The sequence below is a fragment of the Enhydra lutris genome, unplaced genomic scaffold, assembly GCF_002288905.1.
Source record: "Enhydra lutris kenyoni isolate GAN:26980312 unplaced genomic scaffold, ASM228890v2 scaffoldscaffold32, whole genome shotgun sequence".
NCBI lineage: Eukaryota > Metazoa > Chordata > Mammalia > Carnivora > Mustelidae > Enhydra > Enhydra lutris.
In genome coordinates, this window is record NW_019154116.1 from 16,018,528 (window position 1) to 16,032,807 (window position 14,280).

At 33.3% G+C, this 14,280-nt stretch overlaps 1 protein-coding gene across 2 annotated transcripts in view; it reads right to left on the bottom strand.

Annotated features, from left to right (window-relative positions):
- Window positions 1–14,280, bottom strand: part of LOC111153431 (cadherin-18) — a 321,039-nt gene that overhangs the window by 216,324 nt on the left and 90,435 nt on the right. For both annotated transcript variants that reach the window (XM_022512443.1, XM_022512444.1), the window contains exon 3: window positions 2,381–2,500. In XM_022512443.1, the coding sequence (XP_022368151.1) occupies window positions 2,381–2,500 (120 nt within the window). The remainder of the gene's footprint in view (window positions 1–2,380; window positions 2,501–14,280) is intronic.

Here is a 14,280-nt window from a genome sequence, read left to right on the forward strand (position 1 = left end):
CTTCGCCTGGAGCCCAGTGCAGGGCTTGATCTCACAACCCTGAAATCCTGACCTGAGCCAAAATCAAGAGTCAGACATTTCACTGACTGTACCACGCAGGTGTCCCAGGAGACACATTTTTTTTTTAAGATTTTATTTATGTGACAGACAGAGATCACAAGCAGGCAGAGAGGCAGGCAGAGAGAGAGAGGGAGAAAGCAGGCCCCCCGCCGAGCAGAGAGCCCGATGCGGGGCTCGATCCCAGGACCCTGGGATCATGACCTGAGCCAAAGGCAGAGGCTTAACCCACTGAGCCACCCAGGCGCCCCCAGGAGATGCATTTTTAAAATGAGAAATATAGGGGCACCTGGGTGGCTCAGTTGGTTAAATGTCTACTTTCATTCAAGCCATAATCCCAGGGTTCTGGGATTGAGCCCCATTTTGGGCTCCCTGCTCAGTGGGGAGTCTGCTCTTCCCCCTCTCCCCTGCTCATGCTTTCTCTCTTGCTCTCTGTCAAATAAATAAGTAAACGCTTTTAAAAAAATAAATAAATAAAATGAGAAATATATATTTCACATATAAAACTGTCATGTTTACTGGGAAAATAGAACAAAATGAGCAGCACCAATATTAAATAATCATTTTTATTTATCTTAAGATTTTTTATGGCCACATGGCAATATTATTACCATATTAAAATGTATCAAATATATGGTGCACCTTAAATTTACACAATGTAATATGTCAACTATATTTCAATAAAAAGCTTTTTTTTAAATCTAAACCCTCTTGCCAGAGTAACAATGTATATAATATATGTATATTTTTTAATCCTAGAATTCTGACTACTATATTAACATTTTTATTTCTGAGTATTTAATATTATCTTGGTAGTAAAAGGACTTGCCTATCCGATACCATTTTAGCTCACATTATATTACTTTTTATCATCTCCTGATTTTTATTTTTTACTTCATTTAATTATATGTAATTTATCTTATAATTATAACACATATACTGTATATATGTATGTATGTATTCTTCATTAACCTATCTATACATATTCAATATGTTCTTCATAAATTATTATAGTAGGAAAATCTGTATATCAATCTGTATGATTAATTGGTATCTATTAGATATTAGATTAACGATCTATTCTTGTCCAGTGTACTTAGGTGTTGGTGCACACCAGGAAAAGAAAGAAGACAAGTAAGCTGATGGATTCCTCCTGAAAATATGATAATGACAATACTCCTAGCATTCAAATGATATTAACTACTGAGAGTATGTGAACATCTTTTCAGCTGGATGTGCCTTGTCTATGATAGTGGTAAACAAACCTGGAATCTATAAAGTTATGAAACAGGGTTCCTTGAAAAATGTTTTGTAAGCTATGTGATCATGGAAATATAAGGGGATTTTATAACCAAAAATGGCTTTCTTCTGTGTTATCTGGCTGTGCCCATTACTTGATAATAACGACGTGTTAATCTGATTCAAGATGAGTCTAATGTAACTAGAGAAGACCTAGGGACCTCTGGGATATCTTAGATCACTCTCTTCTTTTGTGTCTCATGATTATATATATCTTTGAAATTATTATTAAAACTTAAAACTCATTTCTTACTGAACATTTGGCTACTTTCAAAATGCGTTTATGTTCAGTCGATTCTTTGTTAACAAATTATTTGCCAACAGGACCATAGCTTTCTACGGTTTTTAGATTATGCTGCTGAACATAATCCTATAATGCAATATTGAGTATCCTTCATTCCCACTTTGACATCACATAGTATGATATGCTTATTTTGGACAGAAAAAAAAGAAAGGAAAGAGAGAATTCCTATTTTTTTTCCTTAAAAAAAAGTTTACATGTTTCTGTCTTTACTTTCAGTTAATTTCTCCTACATAATGCAGTATTTAAAGACTGAAGAATTTTCTCTTTAGGAAAAAAACCTCAGTTCAAGACATAACAATTCCCCCAATGTAATATATAACAACTTACGTGACAATCAATTCAAATGAATTATGGAAATTCTCAATAAATTATTTACTATCTTTGGCAAAGAATTAAACCTAATATGTAAACACAACAAATGATGCACTTGAAGATCTCATTGAATGTAACACTCCATATTTGTTTTAAGCAGAAAGTAACTGATACAAAGACATGCAAAAGTGAGAAATTTTTACTGGTATAACTGCTGGATAATCAAAATGCTAAAGAAAACAGTGAATTTACCTTCAATTATTCAACCACATCATGTTAGAAAAAGCAAGGGCATTTTAGAATGTGCTAAAACAACAATGTCTGATGTAGGAGAAGACACAGAAATAAAAACATTGCTTTCTTTTATTCCAGCACACAGGCACACAAATTATACAAAAATGCACTAACCTGTTTTAGGATCTACGGAGAAGTAGGGCTGTCCCTGGAGAATACTGTACACCACACGGGCACTGTTTCCATAGGTAGGGTCGTCCGCATCAGTAGCTGTCACCTGTAGAACAGAGGTACCTGTGCATTCAGGAAAACAAATTTTAGTGTGTGGTAATATTGAGCACATGACTTATACACAGAAAAAGGTTACACTGACGTACCTATGGAACACTATAATAGATGTATCTTACGAAATTTAATTCTTGGTTTATCTGTTAAACATCTGTCCCCTGCCAACAACTGTATCAGATGAGAAGCCAAAAGAAAATATTTGATTTCCAATATTTTAATATTTGTGTGTGTGTGTGTGTGTGTGTGTGCCAATAACACTGTGAAAGGCCTCTTTTGACACTCACATAATCAGGGGTAGGTTGGACTGATGATCAAGAATCAAACTGGTGTTCAACTGTGAGGTAAATTTAAAGGTAAGGTGAGAACACGCGTTACCTATTATATACCTATTCAGAAAATGGCAGGTCAGATGGTTTGTGATTACGGGGCAATGCGGTTGAGTTGACATTAAATTATCAGTAGCATCAAAATAGCAGCTTCAAACCATTTTCCATGATTTATGTCATTTTTATTTTAGGACTATTAATGAGTGCCCAAACTGGTCCTCAAGGTTCAGTTCTCATTCCTTTGGGTTCTTCTATATAGTACCAACATAATTGTCTTTCTACAATGGGTATCAGAATATGCCTATTACACTGGATTTTTTAAAATTAAAGTGTACATTAAAGGAATTTATAAACTTTAGAATACTGTATTTTGAGGTAAAATTAGCAGCTGTATTCTGCTTATTTCTTTTCTGTTTATATATTTCAAATACTATTTGCATAATTAGGTACATTTATACCATATTTCAGTTATTCTCAAATGAAGACTGATCTAGGTATAACAAGACAACCATCTATTAGGGCCTATGTAACTTACTGTAGATTTAGTGGGTTAAGAGCTCTCATTTATTCATGAAATGTACTTGATGAATCATCTAATAGTGCATACTTGATATTTTATTCTGCCTAACTAAAAAAAATTCCACCTACTAATTCAGGTTATGTAGCAACCAAAAATATTTTCACAATCAAGTAATTCTGTATGAAATTCTGCATTCATCTTGGTATTTGACTATGGAAGCACTGACAATTTTCAGTCTTTATTTATTTATTTTTTTTAAAGATTTTATTTATTTATTTGACAGACAGAAATCACAAGTAGGCAGAGAGGCAGGCACAGAGAGAGGGTGAGGCAGGCTCCCTGCCAAGCAGAGAACCCGATGCAGGGCTCGATCCCAGGACCCTGGGATCATGACCTGAGCCGAAGGCAGAGGCTTTAACCCACTGAGCCACCCAGGCGCCCCCAGTCTTTAGTTTTAATAAGTACTTCAATTATTTAGGTATGGAACAATTATTAAGGGCCTAATATCTGTTTAACTATAAAGATTTTACTTTTCTGTTGAAATGCAGAGTCAACTTCAAGCGATGCTCGTTCTTTGTCTTCAACGCATCCTAGAAAACTTAATAAAATTAGTATGCCTTGTTCTTCTGACAATCCTTATTAGCAGATTATAAATGTACATGAACTTTTAATAGTATGTTAAGATTCTGGCCTCTAAATGGTATTTTACATTGATATTATAAGCAGAAATATGATTAGCAATTATACATACTCAGAAGGGGAGGGCTGTGTGGTGTCTAAACGATATCTTTAATAATGAATAATAAAACATGATGATACTAAATGCTGGCAAGAATACTGAGAAACTAGGTCACTTGTACATTGCAGGGGGAAATGTACGTTTAGCAGATTCCTATAAAATCAAACACACATTTAACGTACAACCCTGAAAATTGTAGTCTTGGGCATTTATGCAGAAGTAATGCAAACACATGTCAACATAAAACAGTGCTTGCAACTCTTCATAGATATTCACAGAAGCATTATTTGTAGTAGCCACAAACTATAAATGACCCAGATGTACGTTACTGGGAAAATAGTTAAACAGACTGTGGCAATCGATGGTATGGAATACTACTCAGCAATGAAAAATAAACACGCAGCATGACACATGCAGCCATTTGGTGAATCTTCAAGCAATTATACCCAGTGGAGAAAAGCCAGTCCCATAAGGTGATATATTCTATGATTTCATTTATTTAACATTCTTGAAATGATGACATTTTAGAAATCATTAACAGACTTCCAGCTGTCAGGTGGAAGAAGTGGAGGTAGACTTAGGGGATACTGGTTATAAAAGAGCAACATGAGGCATCTTCATGATGTTAGAACTACCCAGTATTTTGATTATGGCATGGGATACATGAACATAGACCTGTGATAAATCACACAGACCTAAACACGCATACAAGTAAAACTAGGGAAATCTAAACAAGACTGGTAGATTAAATAATAACACATATGTGTGTGTGTGTGTTTGTGTGTGTGTGTGTAGAATGGACTACTATGCAGTCAAAATATTTTGGGTGCATAGTACTCCATTCCACCCACCCACGCACACACTCTGGAATACTATGCGACCATCAAAAAAAACCCCACACAAAATCTTGCCATTTGCAATAACATGGATGTAACTAGAGGGTATTATGGTAAGCGAAATAAGTCAATCAGAGAAAGACAATTATCATACGATCTCCCTGATATGAGGAATTTGAGAGGCAGGGTGGGGAGTCATGGGGGTAGGGAGGGAAAAATGACACAAGATGGGACCAGGGAGGAAAACAAACTATAAGAGACTCTTAATCTCAGGAAACAGAGGATTGTTAGGGGGGATGGGAGGGATGGGGTGTCTGGGTTATGGGAGGGATGTTGGGAGGGTATGTGCTATGTGAGTGCTATGAATTGTGTAATACTGAAGATTCACAGACCTGTACCCCTGAAGCAAAGAATACATTATATGTTAATAAAAATATAAATAAAATAAAATAAATACTAAAATAAGGGAAAAAAGTTTCAAGGACTTTTTCTGTGATGTCACAGTTGTTCTATAGCTCACATTCATCTCTCCAACCTATTCAGAGAGTATCAGTAGGTAGACATCTACAAATAGAAATTGGTTTAGGAGGAATTTTTGTTGATAGCACATTGAAGAAAATTAAATCTGTGCCCAGAAAAAGTGCCCAGAAAAAACTACAAAAAATATGAAAAGTCCATATTGTAACTACAGTGTTACAAAATTATATTAGTCAAATCCTTGATTTAATTTGAAAAATGCTGTTCATATTGGGCATATACAAGAATTACTGAGATCAAAAGAGAGAACGGGGGGCGCCTGGGTGGCTCAGTGGGTTAAAGCCTCTGCCTTCGGCTCAGGTCATGGTCCCAGTGTCCTGGGATCGAGGCCCACATCCGGCTCTCTGCTCAGCAGGGAACCTGCCTCCTCCTCTCTCTCTCTGCCTGCCTCTCTGCCTACTTGTGATTTCTATCTGTCAAATAAATAAATAAAATCTTAAAAAAAAAAAGAGAGAGAGAGAGAGAATGGTATAGACAGAAAACATTAAAATAAAGGCCATCTTTTAAGAAGCCACACTTATAAAATCCTCAATTTTAAAATGTTCTCTGGCTTTGCAATAGTTATTTAGGATTAAATTGTATTTAGTGTCTTAAAAATAGTCCCCAAGCAATCATTCCAAAGAGAAAGCTGAGAAAGACAAATAGTCCAAGATCACACCTCCTTTGTGGTAACTGGCTGGGACACCACATGACAAAAAAAACACAAAAAATAAAATTAAAAAAAAATTTGTTCCGCTTGGCTTAATGTGTTTATAAAAGTCCAGCCTTGTTAAGTGAAAGCTGAAAAGCATGAATGCAGGGAAAAGTGAAATGAAAAACAACAAAGAAAAAAATAAAAGAAAAAAGGTAGCCTGGTAGTGTTGACTAAGTGATGGTAAAAGTAGTACAGAGAAGTGAGCAGAGACAGGATCCTGGAGAGAAAAAGAAAATATATTAACTCTCTACCCTGGTCAGAATGTATGGTCACTAACTGTTACACATCTCTATATAGTCAGTCTCACAGGTGTTTGGCAATTCTGATTACTTGTGTGAAGTAAGGTAGAACAAATGACCTCTATCACTTTGCTTTGATGGCATCTGAAGGTATCAGACCACCACTCTAAGTACACAGATTGCTGGTCAAAGGGAGCTCACATTTATGTACAGCACAGCCCAACTGAAAATCAGCCTGCCCCTTGAACACAGTAAGGGTAAAATAAAGAGCCAGGATGGAAAATAAGTCCTTTGGCTAATTGTTCTAAGAATTTCTTACCAAGAAGAATTGGTAAGGGGGTTTCAGGTCAAAAGAAAAGAATATATATATACATATTTTATACTCTTATTGACTTGAAACCTAGAAGGCAACATTTTAAGAAGCATTAGTGCTTTTAGAAGTTCTTTTACATTAGAAAAAAGGCTTTGGGGGGCTGGGGGCTCAGTCGGTTAAGGGTCTGCCTTGACTCAGGTCATGGTCTCAGGGTCCTGGGATTGAGACCTGAATCAGGCTCCCTGCTCAGCAGGGAGTCTGCTTCTTCCTCTGTGTTCTCCCTCTCTTTCTCTCTTTCTCTCAAATAAATAAACAAAATCTTAAAAAAAAAAAAGTAAAAAGAGTGCCCTTTTTTCATTAAAAATAGATAATAAAAAATAGATCGGTTTAGGGTATATGTTAAGGGTTGAATTGTTTCCCCTCAAAGTTCCTGAATTGGACATCTAGACTCTAGCACATCAAGGCAATCTTATTTGGGAATAGGATCATTGTAGATGTAATTAACTAAGACAAGGTCAAGCTGGAGTAGTGTGGACCCCTACTCTAATATGCCTGGTATCCTTATACAAATAGGAAATTTGGAAACACACGCAAGCACACATAGAGAATACTTTATGTGAAGATTAAGACAGAAATAGGAGTGATTCCTCTACAAACCAAGGGCACTCAAAAATTGCCAACAAACCACTAGAAGCTAAAGGAGAGACTAGGGACAGACCCTATTCTAGTATTTTAGGAGGGAACATGACCCTGCTGACACTTTTGACCTCAGACTTCTAGCTTTTGGAACAGTGAGACAAAAACTGTTGTTTAAGCTACTCAGTTGTACTTTGGTACAGGAGCCTTAGCAAACTAATAAAATATGTTACAGCTACAGTGGAAAGAAATTACGTTTATTCTCAGAATTTACAGGTGTTCTTTCACTGAATCTGGATAACAATCTAAAGTTATAATTCACAATAAAATGATGGATAATTCCCTTTGCTATTTGATGCCAGCTATATCATAAGTGAGATAAAATAAAAAGTTAATCTCACAAGTTGATAAATTAAATTAGATAGAAATTAGTGTATTTGATTATTTTAAACATTAGGCACTACTAGTGATATAACTGTTGACATTTTTAAGTAAATTAATGAAATATATTAGTTATGTTAATGAAGGATTTCTATTCCTGGTTTAATGTTTAAGAGAAAAAAATCAGTATTTATGTATTCTGAGAAGGGTATCCCACATTAGACAATTCTATTCCTCTACTCATGCTATGTGTCCTAATTATATACATAGTAGAACAGAGAAAATTATTCTTTATAATACTAGATTTCTAAATAAAAATATATGAAGTAATCCCTAAAAGTCCGTTAGTCTACTAAAATATTAAAGTAATCTAAATTTTCTGGAAATTATTATATACATTTGGTCAATAGATATTAAACCAATAGCCCTATATAACTAGCTTCTAATCAAAGAAAACTTTAAAAGTGCTTTATAAGTTTTCTTAATTTTTACAACCATTTCCCACAAAAAACAATCATAGAAACATTTCCTTTTAAAGTATCATTGGCTACTTAGTACACAATATTTTCATGTTAAATATTTCCTGTGGCACACACTTAGCTGTTCCCATGCTAAGGATTAGTACTTTTCAGCTGATGTTCTATACAAAAAAATCTAAAAAAAAAAAAAAAGATTAAAGTACATAAAAAAGCTTTCAAGATATCTTTTCTACTATAAAACGTAAGCCCTGTTTCCTTTGGGAATTGCCCTGTGTCACTCTTTTCATTTGGTTTCTTTTTATACTATGCTTTATAAATAGCATGTATTTTGGAAAGTTACATATCAATGGAGAAGCAGAAGAGTGGACTTTCTTCAAAGTCTCTAAAGACCAATTTCAAATATTTAATAAAGCATTTTAATACAAGCAAATATTCTCTGAGATTGAAATCATTATGCATGACTTGTTGGAGTTCACAGCCCTGTGAAAATCTCAAGTGAATTAATGTTGAGCAAGAACTTTTGAGTAAAAATCAGCTGAGGATGTATGAAGGCAAAGAGCATCTCTATGAAGGAATCTCATAGGACTTAATTCTCAGAAGGATTTTCCAGGGATTGGGAAAAAGCAATAGTTACCAAGATACAGCTTAAATTTCATTCTACACAGGAGGACTGTAATTTCACCAACAGAGCAATAACACAGGATTCCAGTCATCGTGTAATTTGATAAAGCTTTGAGTATTCACCCAGGACTCATTGGATTTTTTAAAAAAAAAAATTGTTCTGCAAGAACACTTCTGAAACATCTGGTACCAAAACAAAAATCACTGTTGTAACCATGCATTTTAAATCATGGCTATCATTAAGTTCTGTGTATTTTCAATTAGATCCCTTTTATGGAACTGCTTAGTGTAAAATTGCACATTATTCAAGTAAATTTTATATTATAGTCCTTAAATAGAAAAAAAAATCATTAAGGAAGTAATACGCATTTACTACCAATGATGTGAAAAGCATTCCTTTATATGCCATTCAATTTAATAATGACCTTAATCTATTAAGAAAATTACATTTAACGCTATTTTACAGATGGAGGTACAGAGGTTCAAAAGGTTGTGTAGTTGACAATTAGAAAAGGCAAAATTCAAGCCTGGTCCTCTCTGCTTTGGTATATGACATTCTTTCCTCTGTATTCTATCTCTCCAACCAGTCAGGATGGAGTTTAAGAGATCCATTCAGTTTAGTCTTCCACATTTTGGCGTGCATGTATGTTTCCTTGATGGTATGTGATGGCAGTCCAAGTGCATCTATGTCGGGAGAGGTAGTGTTATATTTCACCCCTCTGTCTACATGCTCAAAAGCCAAGTCATTATATATATTTTATAAAATAAAGATGTGTAGTAGAATAGTTAGGGGAAGCATTTGCCTGGTACTGACAACACTGTTGTGCTTTTCTGCAGCCTTCCTCACCAACAAATAAAAACAGATGCTAGAGGAAAATTGCAATATTGCAATACAGGAAAATTGCAATACAGAAAAGAAAGGTGTGTCTGGCTTAAGATGGTATCTTAAGATGGTATCTTTGGCTTAAGATGGTATCTCTGGCAGTGTCTTGCTTTTCTGCAATAGTCCCAGCTCCCTCTTCGCTTCCTTCTTCCATGGGTCAAGGCAATCAAGCCCAGATCCTGGGTCAGGTAACACTACTCTTCCAGCCCTAGGGATACTAAACTCCCTCCCTGGTTGTCTCATGGTCCACGACTTTGTTTTTCACCTCTCTTTTCATTTCTGTAACTGATTCCACTATGTAACTTCTGCTCTTGATCTAACTGGCGATGGATTTTATTTTCCTGCTTAAATTCTGTAATATAGAAGGTATTAACAGGTTTCTCCCCAACCATCCTTCATTGCTTTTGAGTAATGACTATACTTTACCAAATAAAAGGTTAGGCTCTGTACTTGATTCTAATATAGTTAGTACTTTTAAATAAAAATCTACGTGTTCTTTATATTCAAACTTTAAATTAGTCAACCTATTAGAATCTGATGAACATAATTTGGAGAGTTGTTCATTGTATGCAAAATAAAATTATGTGATCTTTAAGAGAAAATGCTTTTTGAAGTGGAGAAAATTTTCATATATGTATGAAAATATCATATATATACACACACATAATTGAAAACTTTAATACTTCTCTGAGTATTCACCAATTATTTGTTTAATGTACTGAGTGTGGTAATTAAGCCCATGTACTATTGCTGATTTAACATGTTTCTTATAAAAAATTAGAATTGTTTCTATAAATAGCTTTACTTTTCACTGTTTGGAAAGGATTCTATTAGAAAAATTTTAAAAATTACCAAATTCAGCATTGTTCTGAATAATGCAATATTGTTTCAGTTGAATTTTCATTCAATAATAACAAAACCAGAAACAAAACCAAAAACAACAAAAAAGACAACACAAAACAGAATACAAGGATAAAAATATTTTGTCCTTGCTTGATAACAAAGTTGTCAATAAAAGTTGAGAAGAATTTACTAAAAGATTATAGCTTATACTCGTAATATATACACTGTTTATTATATATACATATTTATATAATGTCTTAATATTTATATTTACACAGATAATTCATATTCAATCACTACCTTTAATCACTGAGTAAAAAACTCTAATTTATTTATTTATTTTAACCAATTAGCTAGGGAAATGGATTTCTAAAATAGCATAGTAGCACAGTCTATGTATTTTTAAAATAGAAAAACAAAACAAATTACAACTAAACCATATATACATACAATTAGAAGCCTTTTTACTTCTTAGTTCCTATACCTACTCTCACCAGATTCACTTTTGAGTGTACCAAATTTTGGCCTACTGCTTGTTGTTTCATTAAAATTTAAAATTTTAATTCTATCACAATTGAAAAATATTCATTGATATACCATAACTGAAAATGAAGAATTCATTGCATCAGAGTTATCTCCCAATACCTCTCCCATTACATGATTTAATTACATTATTAATTTTAATTATGTTTGCGACTTTTATCACTATGGATAAAATGGTTAATTAAATTCCTATATTTTGCTTCAATAATTTTAGGCAGCAAATATGCCCTTAATGATTTCTGAGGAACTATCAATACTTTACCATCTTTTCACTTTTAATTTTTGTTAGTTATATGTTTTAAGTCATTGTAATATACATTATATTATGTACTTCCTCTACAAAAAATTATTTTTGTGATTTTTCTATGTTTTTGTTTGAGAGGCTGGATATAAATGGACAATGTCTAGGCCATATATAAAAATAGAACTCTGACTCATAATCTGTAGCAAGCAGTCCAAGAAATCAACCTGCTATCTACAATAAAGAACCCAGGAGACAGGCTACTTATTTCCATAAATCATGCATGTAGGAGGTTAAATGATTCTCCTTAACAACAATCCAGGAAGTCAAACGTTCAACCCCAAATGACCAGGACTTGATCAATAACTTACAATAACTGTACCTTCTCTGCAGTTTTCCCCATTTTCAACTTAAAAGCAATCAGATAAAGCAAGACTCACATTCTTAACCAATCACAAAAGATGTTCTGTTTCTAGGTAGCTCACCTATAGCTTCTCTGTGATAACAGCTTCCAATCATGGCACACTCAAAACTTCCTCTTTTGTCCACTATAAACCTCTCACACTCTTCCGCCTGATTTTGAGTCTCTGCCAAAATGCAATGATTGTGGTTAACTCTCTTGTTACAGCAAACTCTGAATAAATAGACTTTGCTCTTTAGCATTTGGTTGGTCTTTGTTTATTTCCATAAATTATTTTTTAAAAAATCAAGAATAAGCACTATTTGATTATATAAAAATATTCTCTGCAAAATCAGTTAATGTAACTCTAATAATCTGAAAATATGCAAAAACCTTTATTTCTAAGATTTGTCACAAAAATTAGAATGTTACAAGGGTCAAGATCAAATGATTTTTCATAATTCTTAGTGCATATAGCATATTTCTTTTTTCTAAACCCAATATATTCTTCTATCTTGAAATCCTGTATAGTTTAGTAATTTGCTAAACGTCAGAATATGTATTTTTAGAGTATTCCTGCTAGATGTGGCTGCTGATTTTTCCTAATCTTTCCATGTCTGAAATTTTCTGAGTCCTTTCATATATAAAAAAATTATTTTCTCTAATATCTGATAATTTTGCTGCTGGGATTAAAGTAGAATTTTTTAATATAGTTTGCTATTGCCTTTTCATTTCTATCTTTTCTCATGAAAACTGTAATATAGAGAAATATTTGTCCTTAAAAATATTTTTTATGTTACATTTTAAAATTTCTTCATTATCCAAGGGTATCTGATATGTGGGTTTTCAAATTAGTAAATTAGTTTTCCTGTTTGATGCTTATTTATATTTCTTTAAGTTGAAAACTCGGGTTTTCTTTTGTCCAATATTTTTATTCTCCCTTCCACAACAAAAGTAAAATATTTCCAGTTGATCACCCATGTCTACTACTGAGTCACATAGGTGTTCTACTTTGCCTGGTTTGTGCTACACAATGCCTGATGTCTCTGGCTTTATTTGTGAGATCTCCAACTTAGTCTTCAGCTATGTTCATCACATAATTCAGTCCACTGATTATTATTTGTTTTAATTTCAGCATCTTATTTTAATTTTATAAATCTCTTTCTTTTTGTTCCCTGAAAACTTTTACTCTTTATTTCAATGTACTCTTGTTTAATGAATGCAATAAAATCTCAGATTTCAGTTAAGAAAAGTAGACTTTTAATTTAAATTATTCTATCTGAATTATTCCTATTACCTGTAACAGATATTTATTTGATTTGTTTATTGTAAATTCTGTTTTTTCTATTTAAAATATTAAGGTGAATTACTATTTTTAAATGCCCTTACTAACCAAAGTGATTTACAGATTCAGTACAATCCCTCCCAGAACCTCTAAATTCATATAGAAACACGAAAGACCCTGAATAGCCAAAGCAAACTTGAACAAAAAGAACAAAACTGGAAGAACCTCACTTTTCGATTTCATGATATATTACAAAGCCACAATAATCAAAACAGTATCGAAACAGATACGTAGAGTAAAATAGAATAAAGAACCTAGGAGAAAATATAGAGGAAGCTTCTTGACGTTGGTCTTGCCAATGATTTTCTGGATATGACAACAAAATATGGAAAACAAAACAAAAATCGACAAATGGAATTGCACCAAGCTAAAAAGCTTCTGCACAGCATAAAAAACAGTCAACAGAGTGAAAACACAACATTGGAAATAGGAGAAAATATTTGCAAACTATATACTTGGTAAAGAATAAATATCCAAAATATAAAAGAAACTCACACAACTCAATAGACAAAAAAAAAACAAGTAGTCTGATTAAAAATATGCAAAGGATCTGAAGAGACATTTTTCAAAAGACATGCAAATGGCTAACGAGTACATGAAAAGTTGTTCAATGTCATTAATCATCGGGGAAATGTAAATGAAAAGCACAATGAGATATGACTTCATATCTGTTAGAATGGCTAGTCTAAGAAAGATAAAAGATAAGAAGTGTTGGCAAAAGTGTGCAGAAAAGGGAACCATTATACACTATTAGTGGAAATGTAAACTGGTATACCCATTATATAAAGTAGTATAAAGTTTTCTCAAATTAAAAGAACCATCATATGATCCAGTTATCCCACTTCTGAGTACGTAAAAAGTCCAAAGTAAATGAAATCACTATCTAAAAGACATATCTATACTCTCATGTCACTGCAGCATTATTTATAAAGCCAAGATATAGAAACAACCTCAATGTCTAAATGTCCATCAATAAAAAAATGACTAGAGAAAGTATAGTAAGAAAAAATATATATATATGGCATATATATGGATATTGTTCAGCCTTAAAGAAGAGGGGAATCCTGCCATTTGCAACAATGTAGATAAAACTGGAGGTCATCATGGTAAAGAAATAACCAGACACAGAAAGAAAAAATATATTATCTTACTTATATGTGGAATCTAAAATATTCAAACTCATAAAGCAGAGAGTAGAATGATAGTTTCC